The 22,399-nt window shown below is 30.3% G+C and overlaps 1 protein-coding gene and 1 long non-coding RNA gene across 2 annotated transcripts; one reads left to right on the top strand and one right to left on the bottom strand.

Moving 5' to 3' along the window:
* The first annotated feature begins 3,042 nt into the window (after positions 1–3,042).
* On the top strand, positions 3,043–7,682 carry LOC127732293 (uncharacterized). The gene is made up of 5 exons (XM_052241363.1): positions 3,043–3,182; positions 4,362–4,581; positions 5,831–6,024; positions 6,392–6,460; positions 7,033–7,682. The coding sequence occupies exons 1-5, from the start codon at positions 3,087–3,089 to the stop codon at positions 7,678–7,680; spliced, it is 1,227 nt and encodes a 408-aa protein (XP_052097323.1). The 5' UTR covers positions 3,043–3,086; the 3' UTR covers positions 7,681–7,682.
* A 1,055-nt stretch (positions 7,683–8,737) lies between these two features.
* LOC127732357 (uncharacterized) lies at positions 8,738–13,871 on the bottom strand. The gene is made up of 2 exons (XR_007996213.1): positions 13,309–13,871; positions 8,738–11,031 (listed from the first exon to the last, which is right to left on the bottom strand). It is a non-coding gene; the product is annotated as an uncharacterized LOC127732357 (long non-coding RNA).
* Between the last annotated feature and the right edge of the window lie 8,528 nt (positions 13,872–22,399).

A 22,399-nucleotide genomic window follows, 5' to 3' on the forward strand; every position in this document is an offset into this window, starting at 1 on the left:
TCCTAACGGCATTTATTGTTGGATAATTTACAAATAAAGTTGTGTAAGATGCAGAATTGTCTAAAGAATATTTCTTTATTTTGTCTTAGTTCTGTCTTCAGTTGTTTTTGTTTTCTATTGATTTGAACACGTATCCTTTTTTTTTTTACAATTTATTTGGTTTAAATATGTCTTTGGTAATTTTTTGAATAGAAATGATATTTGTGATTAATATCTCATAAGAAAAATGAAAATCTTCTATACAAAAATTTAATAAATAAACCTGTTAGTATAAAATTCAGTATTGGTAGCAACTTGCCTTAAAAATCAATTCAGAGATGTCCCAAAATAATTTTTTGAAATGTAATTAATTTCATATGAAATTTACAGTGAAAAACCCCAAGTGACAAATACATTTGGCTGTCATGTACTTAGTTTGATTGGTGTTAGAAATTTACCCCCCCCCCCCCCCCCCCCCCCCCAAAAAAAAAAAAAAAAAAAAAAACACAAAACACTGGGTACACATAGTCATGGGCATATTATAAACTTTCTCCAAGATATATTTTAAAATAGGGGTTCTATGCAGATATTTTTTTGTCTTACAATGAAATTTAATATAGACCATGTAGACTGGGCAAGGGAAAATTACTTGTAACTTGTTATATAAACAATTTATAACTTTTTGTATTAGGACAATTACACAAGGAAAGTATTAAAGCCTTCAATAACACAAGACCTGAACTTTGAATGCAAATAGAACTTCTTTATACATGTACATATCTTTTAAAATTTTCCAAAAATGCCCCTTTATGTTATATGTTAAAAGTTTGTTGATAAGGGCCTCAATGTTTATATTGTCAAAAGTTTTTTTAAAGTTAATGAAGCACTTAGCAGACATAATTTTTTTTTTAAGATTTAAAAGTATCAATAATAAATTTTAATGTAGAAATGTGGTCGCATGTTCTACATCCTTTTTTGAATCCTATCTGTTCATGGCATATAATCTTATTAGATTCTAAACATTTTTCTAAAGTAAAACAAATATATAAAAGTCTTGAGAAAATTTTACCTAAACAACTAGAAAATGCTATATACAGTGTACATTTTGTACATGTACAATATTTAATTTCTCTGTAGTTTGAAGGGTTATTTTTTCACTTTTCTATATTCAAATCTCCAATATAAGCAATATTGCCTTCTAGATAATATTGTATTATATCTTGCTCTAGCTTATGGACATTTCTTTATCACAAAATTTTAGTTCTCAAAGTGTATGATGAATTGGAGGAGAGTATATACAATGAGTCAATGAGCGAATAAATCAAAAAATTGTTTGTCAAGTTTTAACCACATGATTTCACTCATTAATTTAACGTTACTTATAAAATTTCCTTTTCAATTAAACTGGCTAAACCCCGACAAGTTCCATTTGTTTGAGTATGTCTGCAATTATAAGTCATTTGTATCATCATAAAATAAAAGTTTCTTGGAGGAGGCATGTGTCTGATAAACATACATTACTTTACTTAAAATGTCATCATTTAAGTTGACATAATCAGTATGTGTATATCTTTAAAATGTTTACTCTATGCTTCTGTAAAGATTCATAACAAAAATTGGATAGAAAACCTATAAAACAGCTATGTCTGTGCCAATTGGTCTCTTGTAGAGAGTTGTCTCATTGGTAATCATTCCACATCTTCTTATTGTTAGAGTTATCTCTCTTTAACTGGTAGTTAGTGATTAATGAGAAGAAGAAAAAAAGACACCAAGCTGCTCATATTTACAATACAATGGAAAAGAGAAATAAAATAAAAAATAAAACAAACAAACATGTTACTTATATATTTACATGTACTAATTCATCATTAGGACTCTATGAAATATCTCAGACGATATGTTACTGAAAAATATCAAATTAAAATATACTTTTCTTTCTTAAAAGACATTAAATCATTTCTAGGTGAAAAAACTTTTAAAATAAACAAAAATATCAATTTGAACATAAAAAGTCCATAGGCATGATTTTTTATATTAATCTGAACAAAGGTAATTATTTCATGTTCATTGTATTATTCTTCTATAATATTTGAGTAAATTTTAATAAATAACATTGATAATAATGTGTGTATAAATTTTTCTATTTCATAGATTGAATGCATATGACAGAAATAAAAACTTTCAAGAGGAACCTGTTATCTTACCAGAACCATTAGATGTTGGATGGCCTGTTTCTGGGTTTAGGCAGTTACTTGCTGAACACAAGATGGTGCTGCCAAAAATCACAAAGGAGCAGATTGATGCTTACTTTGTATATAGATTGGCAGGTAAGTTTTTATATCCAGATTGTCAAAAAATATAAGTATAGATAAAAAAGAAGATGTGGTATGATTGCCAATGAGACAACTCAAGAGACCAAACGACACAGAAATTAACAACTATATACATGTAGGTCACCGTACAGTGCCTATATACATTTAGTTTAATAGCAAGACTAGTTTTGAAAAAATTACATTGTAAAATACAGAAAGGTCCAGTAAATTATCTTTTTGAAAGCTTAAGGCAGCATTAAATTTTGAAGTGTGGTAATGGCAGATGATGTTGAAATTAAAACCACAACTTTCAGACCTTTTTTGGAAAAATTGTATGACAGGCAGAAATCTTGAATATTTGACCATGATATAAATGATGTACATGTAACATGTATATGGTCTGGTTTTTTTTCACTTCACAAAAATCAATCTATGTTTTTTTTAGTTATTCAAATCACCAAATTTATTTCAAGAACAGTATATTTCCTCTTCTTTCAATATTACAAGATTCGTGTGAGTAGGAATTAACAAACATTTAAAAATGACATTTTTTACTGTAAATTATCAATATTTTGACAAAAAAGAGAGAGTTGAATGCATAAGCCCCTCAACATCCCAATTCTGGCTGACCTGCACCACTGGAATTATCTATGAACCTACCATTGTTTTCAATTTGAGAGAAATGTCAATATAAAGATTTAAAATAGGGTTATTATCATTCTTATATATGCATGTATATTTACAGGTGACAAACAGTGTGCAGCAGATATCAAAGCACTCACAAAAGGCCAGTTGATGTATGACAGCAACAGAGTTCAAGCATGCTCGATCAACATCCAAGAAGGCAACATATTTTTAAGTGGAATAGTTGGAGCAGCCATGAAACAAAAAGTATTAATGCAGTATTTATTTTGTTCTTTGTGAAGGTTATAGATAAATTTGTTGTAAATCCTATTTTAGTTTTTTAATTGGTTAAGATTAATCATTTTCCAATCCAATTCATTAAATTAACAATATTATACACAAAGGATCAGGCACATTTTATTCAATTTAGAAATGATCATCTCCATTAACAAGAAAATATATTAAAATAGAAAAACAAAGGACATGGGATATATCTGTCCATGACACATGATCAGTAAATACACAGTAAAAAACACACAAAACGTAAAGGAACAGTATTGTTATTGCTGTTCTCCATTTCAAAGTCTCAATAAGGCCTTCTGTCTTGAACATTGAGCAAAAAAAATCACCTCTTTGCAAAACTTTAAGACGACCATTTCTTCTGGTTTGAGTGGAATTCTTTGCAAAATAATTCTGATAGACTTTGCAAAGTATACATTTTTTAGTGGTAAAACAACATGAATATTAATTATAAAAAATGAGAATGGAACTGGGGTCAGTAAACAATCAAATTAATCTCTAAAGGAAGTACACCACTAATTCATGGCCCCCTTGCTCTCTATGTTAAATTTCTCAATTTCAAGCAGACACAGATCTTTTGTTTTAAGTTCAAATAAAGTGACAATCATTGCATGTCAAGGCAAGTCACTTTATGGTGTCTTGTACTGAAAAAATCAACATACCTTTAATTGCATATAAGAAAGAACTGGTTTCCGGAACTTCGGTTGTACCAAAACAGGTACTTCAGATCTGACAAACAGGCAAAACCTTCTGCTGTTGTCTGTTCTATGGTCGGGTTGTTGTCTCTTTGACACATTCCCCATTTCCATTCTCAATTTTAAAATGTAACCTCTTTTTTAAATTTCATGCAATTTTTTTATTATTCAAAATTTTAAGTCAAAAAAGTGTTCTACAATGACCACCTGTCATTCAGCTTTCATTTGATACCAAAATTACCTAAATATTCTACATATTTTGAAAGTTACACCCATGCGTAGGAACTATATTGTGTTAAATATGTACTATTTTCTGGTATGTGCTTTTTGGCCAGGTCCGAATTAGTGGTGTTACACCTAAATGTGTGGGAAAAACGAGTTCATTAATCTTGATAAAAAATTGTTGTTAACCACAATATTTTACAAAGCTTTCTACATGACTGTTTTGCAGGTATCATATAACTATAAAATCAGGCTTGACAAGAAAACAGGGGACCCACTCAATTCCCATTGTGAGTGTCCAGCAGGCAGAGGCCCCCATGGCACATGTAAGCACTTGGCAGCCATATTCATTATGATGGAAGAGTTTGTCAGCAATGGGGAACTGAAAGTTGAAAAAACATGCACTGAAAATCTGCAGATGTTCAACAAACCAAAGTCTACATATCATGGTAAAATTCATCAATATTTTCTAAGATGTTATTGGAAAAATTTCAGTAATTTTTACCAAAATCATTTAAATTTCAATAATGCATTGATACTTTAATATCATACTACTTTTGAAAACTTGAATGGAATGCTAACAATCTATAGGTAAGCTATTAATGTATCCTGATGTACATGTAGAGTGACTTGCACATTTGGTGAGTACCTTCGTGTTTTCCTTTTATATGGGTTAATTTCCAACCCCTGCTAATTTAATCCAAAGATTTTGAAATTGGTATTGGCTGCTTCTGAGCCATAAGCACGTGGAATAATAGGAAAGAGCAAATACTGATTGTGGTTCATAGTCAGAATAATAAGTCTAGATAGGATGGTAACCTCATTTACTAGTCTGGGGACAGTTATCGTCCTTTGATTTTCATTGTTTACGAATAGAGTCCCTTAGTGTGGACATTGTATAACTTGCAAATTTTTTTCATACACCTTCCAAATTTATTTCTTTATATTTTATGCCTAAAAAAATTACATGTAAAAAAATTTGGGCCATGAATTTTTAGGTAAATTGAAGTGGTTTGGTCCAGTTTGAAAAGGTTAAATATTAGTATGTCTGAAGCTGTCAAACTGAAATACAGACCCCCTTAACATAAAATTATCAATATTTTGAGTTAGAGCCGATGGACTTTTCTATAAGTTTGATATAATTTTTCCAACAGGTAGTACACTACACTGTAAAAATCTTGATGAGTTAAGCCTTTTTCAACTGATTTTTATAGTTCGTTCTTATGTTGTACTGTTACACCATTGTCCCAGGTTAGGGGGAGGGTTGGGATCCCGCTAACATGTTTAACCTAGCCACATTCTTTATGTATGTGCCTGTCCCAAGTCAGGAGCCTGTAATTCAGTGGTTGTCGTTTGTTGATGTGTTACATATTTGTTTTTCGTTTAGTTTTTGTACATAAATAAGGCCATTAGTTTTCTCGTTTGAATTGTTTTACATTTGTCATTTCAGGGCCTTTTATAGCTATGTGGTATGGGCTTTGCTCATTGTTGAAGGCTGCACGGTGGCCTATAGTTGTCAATTTCTGTGTCATTTGGTCTTTTGTGGAGAGTTGTCTCATTGGCAATCATACCACATCTTCTTTTTTATATATGATTTCAGTAACGTCTTCATGTTTTTATCCTGAATTATGCATTGAATTTGCTGCCCAATGTTAAACATATATACATTTAATTATATGCATATAGTTCATTTTATAGGTTCGCCTGTTAAAGCTGAACACCTACCAACCAAAAGAAAGCTGTGTGATGAATTTCTTGATGACCCAAGACCCCTAAAGTATAGAAATGATGAAAACTTCAACCATAGAGTGAGAAACCTCATGCTGAATTATTGCAGCCATACATCAAAAGATCTATCCATCAGATATTTATACTCAAAAGCAGATATCCAGGTATATGTTGTTCAAAATAGACAGAATTTAAAAATAATGTCAGGGTACATGCCTTTCCTAATTTACTTACAGTTTTCTCAAATTGTTCAGTTATACATGGGTACACGATGGGGCCCCTGTGGCTGAGTGGTCTTAGTCAGTAGCTTTTAAAAATACTAAATAGCAAATAGTGCTCAAAGAGGCATTAAACACAAATCAATTATGCATTAAATGCTACATTTTTTTCCTTCAAATGTAACTTCAAATTTGTCCCATGTGTTCCAAAGAGCATAATTTTCATTCTTATAGCAAGTTTTTGTTATCTGGTAGGACTGATTTTGTAAAAGCTGATTACAAATGTAGACAAATATTAAATGCTATCTTGCAGGCAGCAGCTATTGAACACGACTACAGTACCATACCATTCACTGAACATTGGGTTGATCATGCAGTTGAGGTAAGCAACATTGTATATGCATTAAAGGCATACCATACAGTAGAGATCCCTCGTTGATTTTTTCTTGAAATTTTGATAGAAGGTCAATTTCGATGTGTACTTTTGAAATATGCAAAGAGAAATATACCTTCATGACTTACTTTTTGAGGTATTTTGGTTCATAATTTGCATATTTGAAGGGAAAACCATTTCTTCCAGGATGCGCTCAATGACCCAAACATAATAAAAGACAAATAAAACTAAGGTGCAACGTACATTGTTGTAGATACCTATTTAGGCTTGGATACAGTACATCATACTTCTTCAATAACTGTCAATCTGACCTACTTTTCATGCTTGAATAACTTAATTGTAATTATGTGTCCTAGTATTTCTCATGTGATTCTTTGGTTTAAGAAGTTTGTATAATATTTCTGAATTACAACTTTTTTGGCCTCAAGCATCACTGAAGAAAAATTATTTGTTGAAATGCACATCTGGTGCAACAAAAATTTGTATTTTTTACATTTTTCTGTTTCATTGATTAGGATTTTACATATAAACATTCAATATACTTTTTATTCACATTTAAGGTTGATGCAAAAAGGGCAAACAAAATAGAACAGATGACAAGAGGCCAAAGTGTAAGTTCAGCTTGGTACCAAGCCAGGGAATGGAGGCTAACTGCATCAAGATTTGGGGAAATATGCAAGGCAACCTGTAGAAGAAACACCACCAAACTTTGTGCATCTCTAGCTGGAAGGAACACTTTTTCAACCCAAGCAACACTCCATGGGAAAAATTATGAAAAGAAGGCTTTAAATGCTTTTCAATCAAAATCCAAACTACAAACCTCTGCATGTGGTTTGTGTGTATGTGTTGAATATCCTTATTTAGGTGCAACACCTGATGCCACTGTGGGTGATGATGGATTGGTGGAAATCAAATGTCCATTTAAGGGAAGGAATGAACAAATTAAACCAGGGAAATGTTTTCCCTTTTTGAAATATGATGACAATGGCAATACAGTGCTTAAAGAATCAAGCAACTATTTTGTTCAAATTCAAGGACAATTGTATGTTTCTAAAAGAGAATATTGCTATTTTGTTGTGTATACATTTTGTGATCTTTTTGTTCAAAAGATTGCCATTGATAATGCTTACTGTGATTCATGTCTTATACCAAAATTACAAGTGTTTTATAAGAACTTCTATAGACCTTACATTGCATCAAAAATGTAGAACTGAATGCATGTTATATTTTGCATATATATATATATATATACATACATAACTTTTGCACCTTTTGTTTGCGGTATACCATCTTTTCCGCAAGTTTATTGTTTTCTGTTTAGTATTAAATTTATAATTAAGATCCATTTATTACATCGGTGATCCGTTTATTTGGGCTATTGCCAATGGCAGTCAGCAGGGTTTAAGAACATTTGTTGTTCGACCTGTTAGTCAAATGCGTTTTGTTAAAATATACTTTTTCACTTTTTTGGTCTTTTGGAAAATGTTGTTTGTGCTGTATTTAGACCCCTCTAACAAGAAATTTGTTTTGCATGCACACGTATAAAAATTGCCGTTTTTATCCAACGCAATCATAGGTTTGAACGTTGTTTTCAATTTAGACTTGTTTATACATATATAAATATATATGTATACGTTAGAAAATCTTTTAAAAAGTGTTGTTTGGAACATTAAAGGAAAATATAGATGCTTATTTAAAATGATTGATTAAATTGATAGGCCTCTTTGAGGTACATGAGTTTACATCACTTTCAAATCATTGTATAGTCGGTAGTACTTTATTACATATTTTTTTACTATTGACCTCCATATTCAAAACTGTGAGTTACAGCATTGGTCAGAAAAGAATTGATGAAATTTACAAAAAGATTTTGAAAATGCCAACAAGACTATTATAAGTAGCTTATACTTCAATTCTCTATGAAATGCTCAAAATTAGTTAAGTTTTCCCAAAACAAAGCTAACAAGAAATTTAACCTAAAACATTGGTTATCATAATCTTGTATTAAAAGAATTTCATACTTCCTTGAAATATTTTGAAAAACTTGTAAAATTTACTTATAATGAGTCTTGTATTGAAACTAGTACCCCTTATTCTTATTTAGGTATAGTAATAAAATGTAATGGTAGTTTCAATTTAGCCATTTATAACCAGTGCATGCAAAATCAAAAATCCAGCATACAGTATTCTTCTACAATGTTATAAAATTAGTTTCTTTCGTAAAGTCTACACAATGGGCCATCTCCTGTTGATATATTACACCAATTAAATTAATCATAGAGCAGCTATATGCAAAATATGCATAAAGTGCACATTTTTTAATGATTGAAATGGATCTTAAAATCCTGTCAATACTAACATATCTTATTACAATGTTATATATTTACCTCAAAACAAAAAATATTAGAAAATAAAATAAATGTAATATAAATTTAAGATACAATATAATTACATTAACACTGTTGAAAAATATTTCTATTGGAATTTAACAATACCTGGGCAATATTACTTAAGATTGTTTTCCTCTTTCAAATCAGAGTGTCTTAATACAAGAAATAGTGCAATAATATGATATATTAAGGATGTAGTCATGTCAGACGTTTTTTCCCTACAATACATGGTAAAATATTTAGCCCAAATCACCAACTTAGTTTTCTATTCAATATCTCATAAAATGTCATTACCAAAATTTAATCAGATTCTAGGTTTCTTTTCTTATGATTTGAATTATGCTAAATAATACCAATGTTAAATATAAGTTAGAAGTTTGAAACTGCCCTTTCCCACCATTTTTTAAAGTCAAATATCTAGAAAAGGAGTTCCATTATAACCTATCTATATAATATATATAATTAACTTAAATGTTTTTCTGATTTAAATTATCTTTAAATTCCATTTTTTTTTTAAATTTCACCTGACTATAGATCCTTAACATGGTGCAACTTTTCATTCTATCATCTCAATTAATATTATTCTATATTTATGCAGTTGGTATTTACAATGTATTCTTAATGAGTTTGTGCCAAAAAACATATTTATGTATGTATCTTGAATAAACTTTGAAAATCTTATGACACACATTAAAATTATTTTTACTTTAGTAGCTTGATCAACCAGACTGATGTTCTAAGACCATTAATATGAAAGGAAGTTACTGTAGGTGAAATTTGTACAGTTGCGAAAAGAGTCACAATTATCATGAATAAAACATAATCCATATGAATGGATTTATATAAATATTGATTATAATTTAAAAAAAAAAAGAGATATGATAATGATATGATTGCCAATGAGACATTTTCCACCAGAGTTCAAATTAAAAAAAATGAAAACAATTTCACAACTGTACGGTCTTCAACAATGAGAAAAACCCATACCATATAGCATGTAAATCAATTTCATCTGTTATGCATTTTTATGTACAATATTTTTTCTAAAATTCGAAAGGACGAAACACACAAAGATAATTCTGGAACCAAGTTGAAGTTTTCCACGGGGAATTCCATGTTTCAGAATTTTATAACTTTTCGACAATCCAATAACTCTTTCGATGTGGATTCTTTTGGATGCTACTCTCCTATCATGAACCACTTCCTGTGGATCTAGTTGGGACTTCCCTTTTAAGAAGGTTGGTGTGTTAACAAACACATCTTGACTGGCAAATAAATCTTGTACCATAATGCCCCTATCTGCCATTATACTGTCCCCTTTGTCAAACATTTTAATATCTGGATTCAGTAGTTCAGATTTCTCAACAATTTGTCTGTCACTTGCAGATCCACCAAAAGCTTCTGACACAAAAGTTATGGCTCCCCTAGGACTACAGCCAATCATAGTTTTCAGAGTGTTTCTATGTTTATAGTTTGACCAAGTGGTGCTTTGGCAACTTACATGTGTGGGTTTTTCAATTGGTACCTCAGTAGCATCCAAAATTACACGGGTATTAGGAAACTTTTTCCTAAAGTCAACTGGCATAGTATCTTCGATGATTTCTTTGGACGGCCATACATCTAATTCTTTCAATTGAAAATACAAAACATTTATCCATGTCATAATGACTCTAGAAACAGTGGACTCTGATACTTTGAATAACATTGATAGTTCAACATCCTCTTTTGCCTGTCTCAATTTCATTAGGGTTAAAAATAGTTGATCTTTTGGGTCTAATAAAGAGCAATGATACTGAAGTTCATATGCAGCTTGTCCAAGACAATGAAAAAATATCATGAAATGATCATAATCATCAAAACCAGTGTAATAATTAATCAATTTATCCTCAAATTTGAAACTCTCAATGCTGAATTTTCCAAATGATGGAATATCACACTGAATTCCTTGGTCATTAGAGGAAACATCATCTACTGTAATAGGATTCTCATTTCTAGGTTCAGACGAATCTACTTCTGTTTCATACTGAAAATCAAACTGATTTAGTATCAGAGTTGGTTCTTCTGCGGACCTCTGTTTGAAGCGTTTAGCTCTTGGTGATTCCTCTTTTATAGTTGATCCAAAATTAAAAATGGATGGTATTGCTTCAGCTTTCAATCTTGACCGGTCACCTGAAAAAAGTTATACCAATTATATTATACACAATATATTTTCTCCTGAAGGTGAATTAACTGTATACTGCTATCTTGGATTGTAAAATAGCAGTACACAATCATTCTAGTTCTGTGCTTATAATTCTGAAAATTCTGAGACAGATTAGCAATTAATCAATAATATGTAGACTTTTAATTTGAATTAAGAATAAAATGCTCCGCTGGGGCGCAGCTTGATACGACCGCAGAGGTCGAACCCTGAACAGTTGGGGCAAGTATGGACACAACATTCAAGCTTGATACAGAACTGAATTAAGATTGTAATTAAATATTTGACACAGCATAGGTTTCTGACACAGAATGAAAGTTGTCTAAGAACTTAAAAAAATTTTAATTTACCTATTCAAACCATATCATTATTATTTGCTTTTATATATAAATCAGAATTAACCAATTTAAAATGGAAAATTCTAAAGAAAAAAAAATCCCCCCCAAATTTTTTGAACCCCCTTATGATTCATCACCCCCAAAATCAATCCCAGCCTTCCCTTTGTGGTATGGTACCTTGCAGTACAATTTCAGAGAGATCCATACACTTGAACACAAGTTATTGTCTGGAAACTAGAAAAATGCTTGTTTTTTGGCCCCAAATACCTAAACATTTAGGGCAATTACCCCCAAACTCAAACCCTGCTTTCCCTTTGTGATATGGAACCTTGCAGTACAATTTCATAAAGATCCATACACTTACACACAAGTTCTTGTTCTGAAACTAGAAAAATGCTTGTTTTTTGCCCCTTTTATGGCCCCTTATTCCTAAAATTTTGAGGGAATTACCCCAAAAATCAATCCCAGTCTTCCTTTTGTGGTATGGTACATTGCAGTACAATTTCAGAGAGATCCATACACTTGAACACAAGTTATTGTCTGGAAACTAGAAAAATGCTTATTTTTGGCCCCTTTTTCCTAAGCTTTTTGGTCAATAACCCCCAAACTCAATTCCAGCTTTCCCTTTGTGATATGGAACCTTGTAGTACAATTTCATAAAGATCCATACACTTACACACAAGTTTAAAATATACTTGAATAATGACATTGATATTTTTGGAAAAAAAATGAAAAATTTAGCAATTTTTCCATTTGTATAGGGGCATAACTCTAGAATAGTAAAGTGACGCCCCCAAAATTCAAACTTGATCTGCATAAAGTGGTAATAAGCATTGTGTATAAGTTTCATAACATTTGAATGAGGCAAACTTAAGTAAGACTAAGAGAACGGAAATAAAAATTTTGCAATTTTTCCATTTATAAAGGGGCATAACTCTAGAACGGTTTATGTGATGCCACCAAAATTCAAACTTGATCTGTGTTTTGTGGTAATAAACATTGTGTATAAGTTTGATAACATTTGGTTGAGGCAAGCTTAAGTTAGAGAAGGAAACGAAAAATTTAGCAATTTTTCAATTTGTAAAGGGGCATAACTCTAGAACGGTCAAAGTGACGCCACCAAAATTCAAACTTGATCTGTGTTTTGTGGTAATAAGCATTGTGTATAAGTTTCATAACATTTGGTTGAGGCAAACTAAAGTTAGAGAACGGAAACCAATTTTGGGACGTACGGACGGACGGACGTACAGACGGACAAGGGTAAAACTTAATGCCCCCTCCACTACGGCGGGGGCATAAAAATCTATAAATATCTGTATAGTTACTAAGTATTTATGAAATTGAATACAAAAATATTTTCTGGCATAATTTTCTTTGACAGCAACCGTAGGGAACTATTTGTAGTGATGATCTGTTTCATTTACAGTACACCATCAGGTTTGGGACTAAGTTTTAGTTTTTGTTAGAATTCATACATTATGGTAATCATTTTCAGCATACATGTATTTGTAGGTAAGTCAACATTATGTCATATATGTAAATGTATCGAATATTCTTATGAATTTAGATATAATAATTGCATGGGAATGATATAAGTGTTTCAATGTCCAGTGATCATGGTGACAGTCTGTGTTTGACAAGTAGTAAGTTGTAATCTTATGAACACTTGAAATTCATGCCAGAAAGTTCACATTTCATCAATTATAGTATCTTCACAGGGAATGTATGAGCCTGTATATTCTGTGAAGTGAATAAAGTGATAACTTTTTTATACTCAAGCTATCAAGGTGATAGTGCATTAATCACAAGGATTTATTCCATTCTTGTTCATATTGAATATAGGCTCATATCCCTTGTCAATGCACCCAATCAAGTTGCGTTTAAAAATCTTATAATACAAATGTCAACCTCTGTTACCATCCAAGGTGTCTCCAGTGACACAATGTTAATCCTAGCAGTTGTAGCCTCTTGGATTTTAACCATGAATTCATAATAAAAATAATGATGTATCCCATCCATCATTTCATGGTTGAGTAAAATGTCTGTTATCCATGATGGCATCTGAAATATTAAAACAAGAAACCACAAAGCATCATGCTATTTAATAAACGGTAAATTCAGAATTTGGTTTTATTGTTCCTAAGGGACAACCATTTAATGTGGGGCGTGGTAGATGTGTTTTTCCCCCACAAAAAATACTTACGATTTCCAAATTTGAAGAAGAAAAAAATGATTGTTCTTACACTGTATTAGCCATGAGTTTAATGTAAAGTCCTTAAAAATAAGACATTTATGTGATAAAGAAATAAAAAAATTATGCTCATGAGTAGTGTACCATATTTTTTTTTCAAAGTTAAATGGTTGTTCCCTGTTAAATTAGAAATGAAACTGTGTGTTTATCATTTATGATTTACACTTACAAAATATTGAATGATTTATAAGCAATAAATAAAATGTAATTGCATCAATCAATATATAATAAAATTCCAATTTGGTTGGGTTGCTCATGACAAAAAAAAAAAACCAAATTTCTGAATTAACATACTGTAATACAACATATAACAGAGACATTGAAAAAATATTTATCTATGTCTCTGAGGTTCTGAACAATGCAATACAAATTAACAAAGAAGAACAATTTTATTGTTATCATTTAAGAATTTAAAGGTGTTTGAAATGACCATTCAAAGGACAAATCATTGTGTGGGTTTATCCTTTATCCTCATTAGTGTTCAAACAATGTGATGATATTTAAAAATATGGGTCTATGTTTGATACTTTTCCCCATAAAAGGATTGACTTATATATACCCATATTTCTCATCTTTTTGTGCATGGTAATAGGTTTCACTTGCCAATTAATTGCTTAACATAACTGCTATTGTCTAGGAATAATCTGATAAACATTGTAAACAAATATATGGGGACTAGTGAAAAACTGACAAAATTTGTGGGCATTTGAAAAAAAAAAATACATCCCTTCGACCCTTGTCATATACCCCCTATTTGTAAATAACCTGTCAATTGAACTGTTCAATCGAGAGAAATTATAACAAAAAAGTTTAAACATAACTGAATACAAGAAAAATATAAATATAATAACCTAATCCAGTGGTTCTATAATCTCCTGCCGTGAAATGATTGTGACAAACTTGGTCAAATTTTCCAGGTTTCCATAACTTTTTGCTGGATGGATCAAGTCTTTTTATGGCCACTCTCCACTTCAAATTAGTTTCAGGATCTTTTGGAAATCTGTGTCCCCCTTCAGAATTATTGCAGCCGGGCACACAACAATATTGGGGCATAGTTTGGTAAAATTATCGAGTGTTGATTTTAGTTACTAACGTAAACAGGTCCCGCGTAATGCAATTCAAGCGTTTAAGCGATTAAAACGTTTTCGACAACCACTTATGGAACACCAGCGACGTCTACAGGAAGAAAAATTACGAATGATCCCTATTGAACACGTAGACGTGGATTTTCAATGAAACAAAAATCAACGAAATCAGCAAAAAAAGAAAGTCGTATAAAAACAAAATACATGTCAAAGTTCATCCCTTAAATATTGTGAAAATAATCCATTGCTGTAACATATCATCACTTTGCTTAACATTAAGGAGACATGACAGAAAACTAACAAAAAGAGCTTGTCACCATATGAATATTAATATAGCTGGCTCGGCTTTAAATAGTAACTTTTTTAATAATTACCATGTCTTAAAAGTGTGCTTATTGAGAAACAAAATAAGCAAAGCATTGTAATAGGCCATGGTGCTCGTTTTTGAGATATTCCAATTTGAAAATTTGGCACGATGCATTTCTCTTGATTTTTATTTGGTTTTGTATAGACATTTTTCAATCTTTTCAAGCTAATGAACCATTAAGGACATGACTGAGTTATTAACTGCAAATGGTTTCTTAAGATATATTTGATATAATAATGAAAAGAAATTGGGAGTTTAAATAATAGTGCAAAAATATTAATTTCATGAAATAGATAATGGCAGTGGAGTGTACAAATCTTAATTATTTCAAAACAGGCCAAGCAAGCTTCCTTAAATAGTGAATCAAATTGATAGAAAAAAAGGACGAACACTTCCATCGTCAATTCATATTTCTATAGACTGCATGATTTAAGACAAAAAACTACTGTTTTTTGATAATTTTTTTTAATCGGTTTACTCCTCTCTTTTTTTTTTACCTCCTCCTTCTTCCCACCCCTGGACTTTTCAATAGTCAAATGTACAGTAGATTGTTTTCTTTTTAATAACTAGAGGAACATGCAATATTTAAATCTTAATAATATAATACTTAAATCATACTTACACCTGTGCTGGTGTGGCAGACATCAGATTGGCAATTCTCTTCACTTAGATATTAAAACTGCTGATGTACCCACAAAGACTTCTTTTCCAGCTGACAGCAGAAGTTGTCGACAAATATTTCCTACATTCACTTTAATACTGAACACATAGCAAGGGGAGAGATATGATAGAATACATAAATAATGACTAAATCTTAAATTATGCCACTTATTTGACTAAATTAGGCCTACAACGCAAACTATATGTGATGGCAACAAGTTATGTGAATGGCTTGAGAAAAACGTGCCACTGGAAGTATACACCATCAATAAAAAAAAGACCAAATAAAGACTAGTCATTTTTGTTGCTGGCATGCATTAATGCTCTGTTTACTCCTAGACAGCGCCATTCGATTGTTATCGATGGATTTGATAACCTGCGAGCAGAGGAAGGCAACTATTATGATGGTGACTTTGTCTTGGAACTCTGAAACTGATATGCAGTCAAGAGAGAAATTGTTGGGTCCAAAACAGTCAAGAGATGTCATTAATAGAAAAGGCAAAACAATGAATACATGCCAAAACATGACTGAAAACTTTTAAACACAGATGCTTAATTGGTCACTCCGTGAATATTATATCGACAATCAAAGTTATATTAAAAGAAAATGATTTTCTTGTTTAATTTCAGCGTCTCAACAAAGTGACAAGTGTGGTATAACTTACACAAAAACACGCAGGGTTTAAAAATCCACAAGAAAAGGGAACACGAAGAGCCTTCTTTCAGTTGTTCACAGTGTCATAAAAATACGTATCGAGGACCACTGGTGTTAAACTGATCATGGTAATTGCAGTTACCACGATCCCAACATGGCGGAGCCAAAAACAAGTAAAATCGTCTTCTTCTAATTTCTCCGTGTGCACGCGTTGTTTTCAAGAATTACTCAGCCGCTAGGTTGATATCTACGGTACTGTTGTGTGCGTGTGTTCTTAATATCACATGTGGCCTTGTTACCGAAATAATAGCTAGCTATCGAAATTTTACGGAAGATCATCGTAACTTCCAAGAATTTTGTTTGATATGATAATCGTAACTGGATTATCAGATAGTCGTAACTTGGACATGATAATAGTAACTTATCAGGGATAATCGTAACTTTCCTTATGTATGCTGATGGGGATGGCGACTATATATAAATCGTGTTTGAATGTTTGATAGAGTGACTAGGATATGTGAATAATTTACTAACTTACTTTTTGCTTTGTAGATATAGTCTTTATATTTTACAAGTTATAATGTACGGTAAATGTTCATCATCAGGACAAGGAGAGGCAAACAAATTTTCATGTTCACATTGTTAATGGAAACTATAATGTTTAAATTACGTTCGTTTTCAAGTAAAGATATGATTTAGGTCACGGTATCTTATTCTCCGTTGGACTATTAATCTCTTTCGCTTTCGCTTTTGTACAAGGTTCACTAAAAAGAAAATTGCAAACTTACCTTATTTTTAAAAAGTATTTCGATCCTGAATGGTGTTCCGCGTTTGTTGTTATGTTTACACAATCTTTTTTTTTTATGCCCCCGCCGTAGCGGAGAGGCATTAAGTTGTACCCTTGTCCGTCTGAACGTCCGTCCGTACGTACGTCCCAAAAATGGTTTCCGTTCTTTAACTTTAGTTTGCCTCATAATTCAGATCATGTTCGAAATTTGGTAGCGTCACTTTTACCGTTCTTGAGTTCTGCCCCTTTATAAACAAAAATTGCTGATTTTTTTCGTTTTTCACTTTTACTATTCTTGAGTTATGCCCTTTACAAATAGAAAAATTGCTGAATTTTTCGTTTCCATTCTCTAACATTAGTTTGCCTTAATCAAATGTTATAAAACTAAAACACAATGCTTATTACCACATAACACAGATCAATTTGGAATTTGGTGGTGTTATTTTTACTGTTCTAGAGTTATGCCCCTTTACAAATGAAAAAAATGCTGAATCTTTCGTTTCAGTTTCTAACTTTAGTTTGCCTTGACCAAATGCAACGAAACTTAAACACAATGCTTATTACTACATAACACAGATAAAGTTTTGAATTTTAGAGGCAAAAAAGAGTTATGCCCCTTTACAAATGGAAAAAAATTGCTGAATTTTTCATTTCCGTTCTCTTAAGTTTGCTTCAACCAAATATTATGAAACTTATACAAAATGCTTATTACCACAAAACTCAAATCAGGACCAAATTTGGGTAGTATCACTTTTACTGTTCTTGATTTATGTTCCTTTATAACGTTTTAAGCAAGCGGGGCATCCTCCATGTTCATGGGACACATTTCCCATTTATTATTAAATATTCCGTTAGCAGAGTGTACTGATAAAATCAGTAACTATGACCAAAGACATATTTTATACAGTTACGATTATCTTTCAAGTTATTTGTAAAGTAAAGTCGAGACCAAAGTCGAGTACAGTTAAGTACTGTCGAGATTATGTCGAGTCTTGTCAAGTAAAATCTGTGCTCGACCTTACTGGTTATATTGTTATAATTTGATATTTCCCATACATTATTTTAGCTGAATATTTTTCTAGACTACACATGTATGTCAATGTATTTACATGTGTATTTATTACTTGTATTTATATTTATAAAGGCACTGCTTAAATAAAGTGTTGAGTGTTCCTAAAACAGAACCAAATTATATTCAATTTACATTATTCTAATCTATGCACCACACAGTTAAATCTCACTTGGAATCCTTTCATCTCTTCTTTAAAAATATAATAATGTATTTTTCAAATTCTGTTTTTAATCATATTTAATGATGGCAGGATAATTTCAACAACTGAAGTGTACCTGAACTTTTTACTCCAATATATATATATAGCCAATGAAAGATTCAACATGTTCAACCGAATGAATATTAATCAGGGTTGGCAAAGTACAGTACTTGCAACCTTAGGCGTTACTATTTTAGCGATCAATCAGCAGTCATCGATCAGTCACCGATCAGTCAAGTACGCGTCAAACTCACGTCACCAATCCGTCAGACTTATAGTTAAAATATATGACTGATCGGACGGATCGGACCAATTGACCTTTCTGACGGATTGAACTCTCCTACGTCACATGATGAACAAATACAAATTACGGAATCTTAGTTTCGTTTAATTTAATTAAAATGGCGCCATTGATCATACGAAACATTCAATTACAAATATCAACATTTTTTATTATTAATTATTCAGCAAAGTTTTAAAAATAAAGAAGAGAAGAAATATGGATTAAACTAAATTTAAATATTTTTATACAAAAATGGTAATTTTCGTATATATTGTCAAACCCGAATAGTGCTAAAACGGTGTTTATCGCGATTGTGTTTTTTTCCGAAAATGCACTGGAAAATGAAATTAAATGATCATTTATTGCATTTTCGGTGTATTATTTTCAATATTTTTCGGTATGTTTATCCTTATTATTTTTAGCTTCTTAATAAACTTATCTAGAGGCCTTTATTGAAATAACAAATTACAAATAAGGTTGTTAAATTTTATATAAACAGAAGTAATATTGGTAATTTTTTAATGTTTAAACAATGAAAATGATTTGTAGTATCTTTCCTCTGATATTTATTGTATTTTGTGGAAAACAACCCATTATGATGTTAAAAAAATTAAATAGTGGCCAATAAGTGCCATTCAAATAAAGAAATGTTTTCATTTTTATTCAACAAAAAATAAAAGTTTTAGAATTCTCATAAAAAAATCTTATCTTGAGGCCTTTGAAATAATAAGTTACAAATAACATTGCATCATGTTTTAACATTGGTAATTTTAAACAATGCAAACAACATTTTAGTATTTTTTCTCTGATATTCTTTTACTTTAACGAACAACAATGAATTCTTAACTACAAAAAGTACCAAAATCAAAAGGCAGTCCATAATTTCAATTAAAATAAAGAAATAATTGCATTATTATCTAACAAAAACAATGGTTTATGCATATTTATCCTTTAATTATTCACATTTTATACAACATTACTTATCTAAAGGCATTCATAATGACTGATTGCAATTGACATTGCATTATATCTGATATAAAAGAAGAAATATTTGCATTTTTAAGCAACACGAATAGAATTAAGTATCTTTTCCCTGAAATTCAGCATATTTTATGAAAAACAAACAATCCTGATGTACAAAATGTACCAAAATCAAATGACGGTTCATAATTTCTATCAAAATAAAGAAATTATTGCATATGTATTCAACACAAAAACAAAAGTTTAAGTAATATTCTCCTTACATTATCAAAATTCTTCCAAAAAAAGTCTTATTCGAGGATTTTGAAACATCTAGATACAAATAACGTTGCAATATTTTTCATCAAAAGAAGAAAAATTGGTATTTTTAAACAATGCGAATAACATTTAAGTGTATTTTCTCTGATATCATTTTGATTTTATGAAAAACAACAAATCCTGACCCATAAAAAGTCGAAAATCCATAGGCTGTCAATAATTTCTATCAAAATAAAGAAATTATTGAATTCTTATTTAACAAAAACAAAAGTTTATGTATATTTCCTTTAAATTATTCATATCCTATACAAAAGTTCTTATCTGAATGCATTTAAATGACTGATTGCATTTAACATTGCATTATTTCTGATATAAAAGAAGAAATACTTTCATTTTTAAGAAACACGATTACAAATGAAGTATCTTTTCCCTAAAATTCAGTATATTTTATGAAAAACAACCAATCCTGATGTACTAAAAGAAGCAACATTAAATGACGGTTCATAATTTCTATCAAAATAAAGAAAATATTGCATTAGTATTCAACACAAAACAAATGTTTAAGTATTATTTTCCTTACATTATCAAAATTCTTACAACAAAAATCTTATTGGAGGACTTTGAAATAACTAGTTACAAATAACCTTGCATTATTTTATATCAAAAGAAGAAAAAATGGTAATTTTAAACAATGCGAACACAATTTTAGTATGTTTTCTCAAATAATATTTTGATATTATAAAAAACAAACAATCCTGAACCATAAAAAATACAAAAATCCTTAGGCAGTCAATAATGTCCATCAAAATAGAGAAATTATTGAATTCTTATTTAACAAAAACAAAAGTTTATGTATATTTTCTCTCTAAATTATTCATATCTTATACAAAAGTACTTATCTGAATGCATTAATTATGGCTGATTGCAATTGACATTGAATTATCTCTGATATAAAAGAAGAAATACTTGCATTTTTAAGCAACACGATTACAAATGTAGTACCTTTTCCCTAAAATTCAGTATATTTTTTTTAAAAACAACCAATTCTGATGTACAAAAATAACCGAAGTCAAATGATAGTTCATATTTTCTATCAGAATAGAGAAATTATTGCATTAGTATGCAACACAAAACAAATGTTTAAGTATTATTTTCCTTACATTATCAAAATTCTTACAACAAAAATCTTATTGGAGGACTTGAAATAACTAGTTACAAATAACGTTGCATTATTTTATATCAAAAGAAGAAAAAATGGTCATTTTAGACAATGCGAACAAAATTTTAGTGTATTTTCTCAGATAATATTTTGATATTATAAAAAAAACAACCAATCCTGAACCATAAAAAATACAAAAAACCATAGGCAGTAAATATTGTCCATCAAAATAGAGAATTTAATGAAATCTTATTTAACAAAAACAAACGTTTATGTATATTTCTCTTTAAATTATTCATATCTTATACAACAGTACTTATCTGAATGCATTAATTATGACTGATTGCAATTGACATTGCATTATTTCTGATATAAAAGAAGAAATACTTGCATTTTTTAGAAACACGATTACAAATGTAGTATCTTTTCCCTAAAATTCAGTATATTTTATGAAAAACAACCAATCCTGATGTACAAAAAGAACAAAAATTAAATGACGGTTCATAATTTCTATCAAAATAAAGAAAATATTGCATTAGTATTCAACGCAAAACAAATGTTTTAGTATTATTTTCCTTACATTATCAAAATTCTTACAACAAAAATCTTATTGGAGGACTTTGAAATAACTAGTTACAAATAACGTTGCATTATTTTATATCAAAAGAAGAAAAAATGGTAATTTTAGACAATGCGAACAAAATTTTAGTATATTTTCTCAGATAATATTTTGATATTATAAAAAAACAACCAATCCTGAACCATAAAAAAATACAAAAATACATAGGCAGTAAATAATTTCCTTCAAAATAGAGAAATTATTGAATTATTATTTAACAAACAAAAAATTATGTATATTTATCTTTAAATTATTCATATCTTCTACAAATTAAAGAACTTATTTTAATGCATCAATTATGACTGATTAGAATTGACATTACATTATTTCTGATATAAAGGAAGAAATATTTGCATTTTTAAACAACGCGAACAACAATTTAGTATTTTTTCCATGAAATTCAGCATATTATATGAAAAACAACCAATCCTGATGTACAAAAAGAACAAAACTTAAATGACGGTTCATAGTTTCTATCAAAATAAAGAAATTATTGCACTTGTATTCAACACAAAACAAAAGTTTAAGTATAATGTCCTTACATTATCAAAATTCTTACAAAAAAAATCTTATTGGAGGACTTTGAAATAACTAGTTACAAATAATGTTGCATTATTTTCTTA

The sequence above is a fragment of the Mytilus californianus genome, unplaced genomic scaffold, assembly GCF_021869535.1.
Source record: "Mytilus californianus isolate M0D057914Y unplaced genomic scaffold, xbMytCali1.0.p SCAF_23, whole genome shotgun sequence".
In the NCBI taxonomy this organism is placed as follows: domain Eukaryota; kingdom Metazoa; phylum Mollusca; class Bivalvia; order Mytilida; family Mytilidae; genus Mytilus; species Mytilus californianus.

What these genes read in the sequence shown, in the direction of transcription:
- LOC127732293 (XM_052241363.1), top strand. Translation starts at nt 3,087, where the DNA reads ATGTATGACAGCAACAGAGTTCAAGCATGCTCGATCAACATCCAAGAA. An exon ending in GAGCAGCCATGAAACAAAAA is followed by an intron (nt 3,183 to 4,361) that starts GTATTAATGCAG and finishes ACTGTTTTGCAG; the next exon opens with GTATCATATAACTATAAAAT. An exon ending in GGGTTGATCATGCAGTTGAG is followed by an intron (nt 6,461 to 7,032) that starts GTAAGCAACATT and finishes TTCACATTTAAG; the next exon opens with GTTGATGCAAAAAGGGCAAA.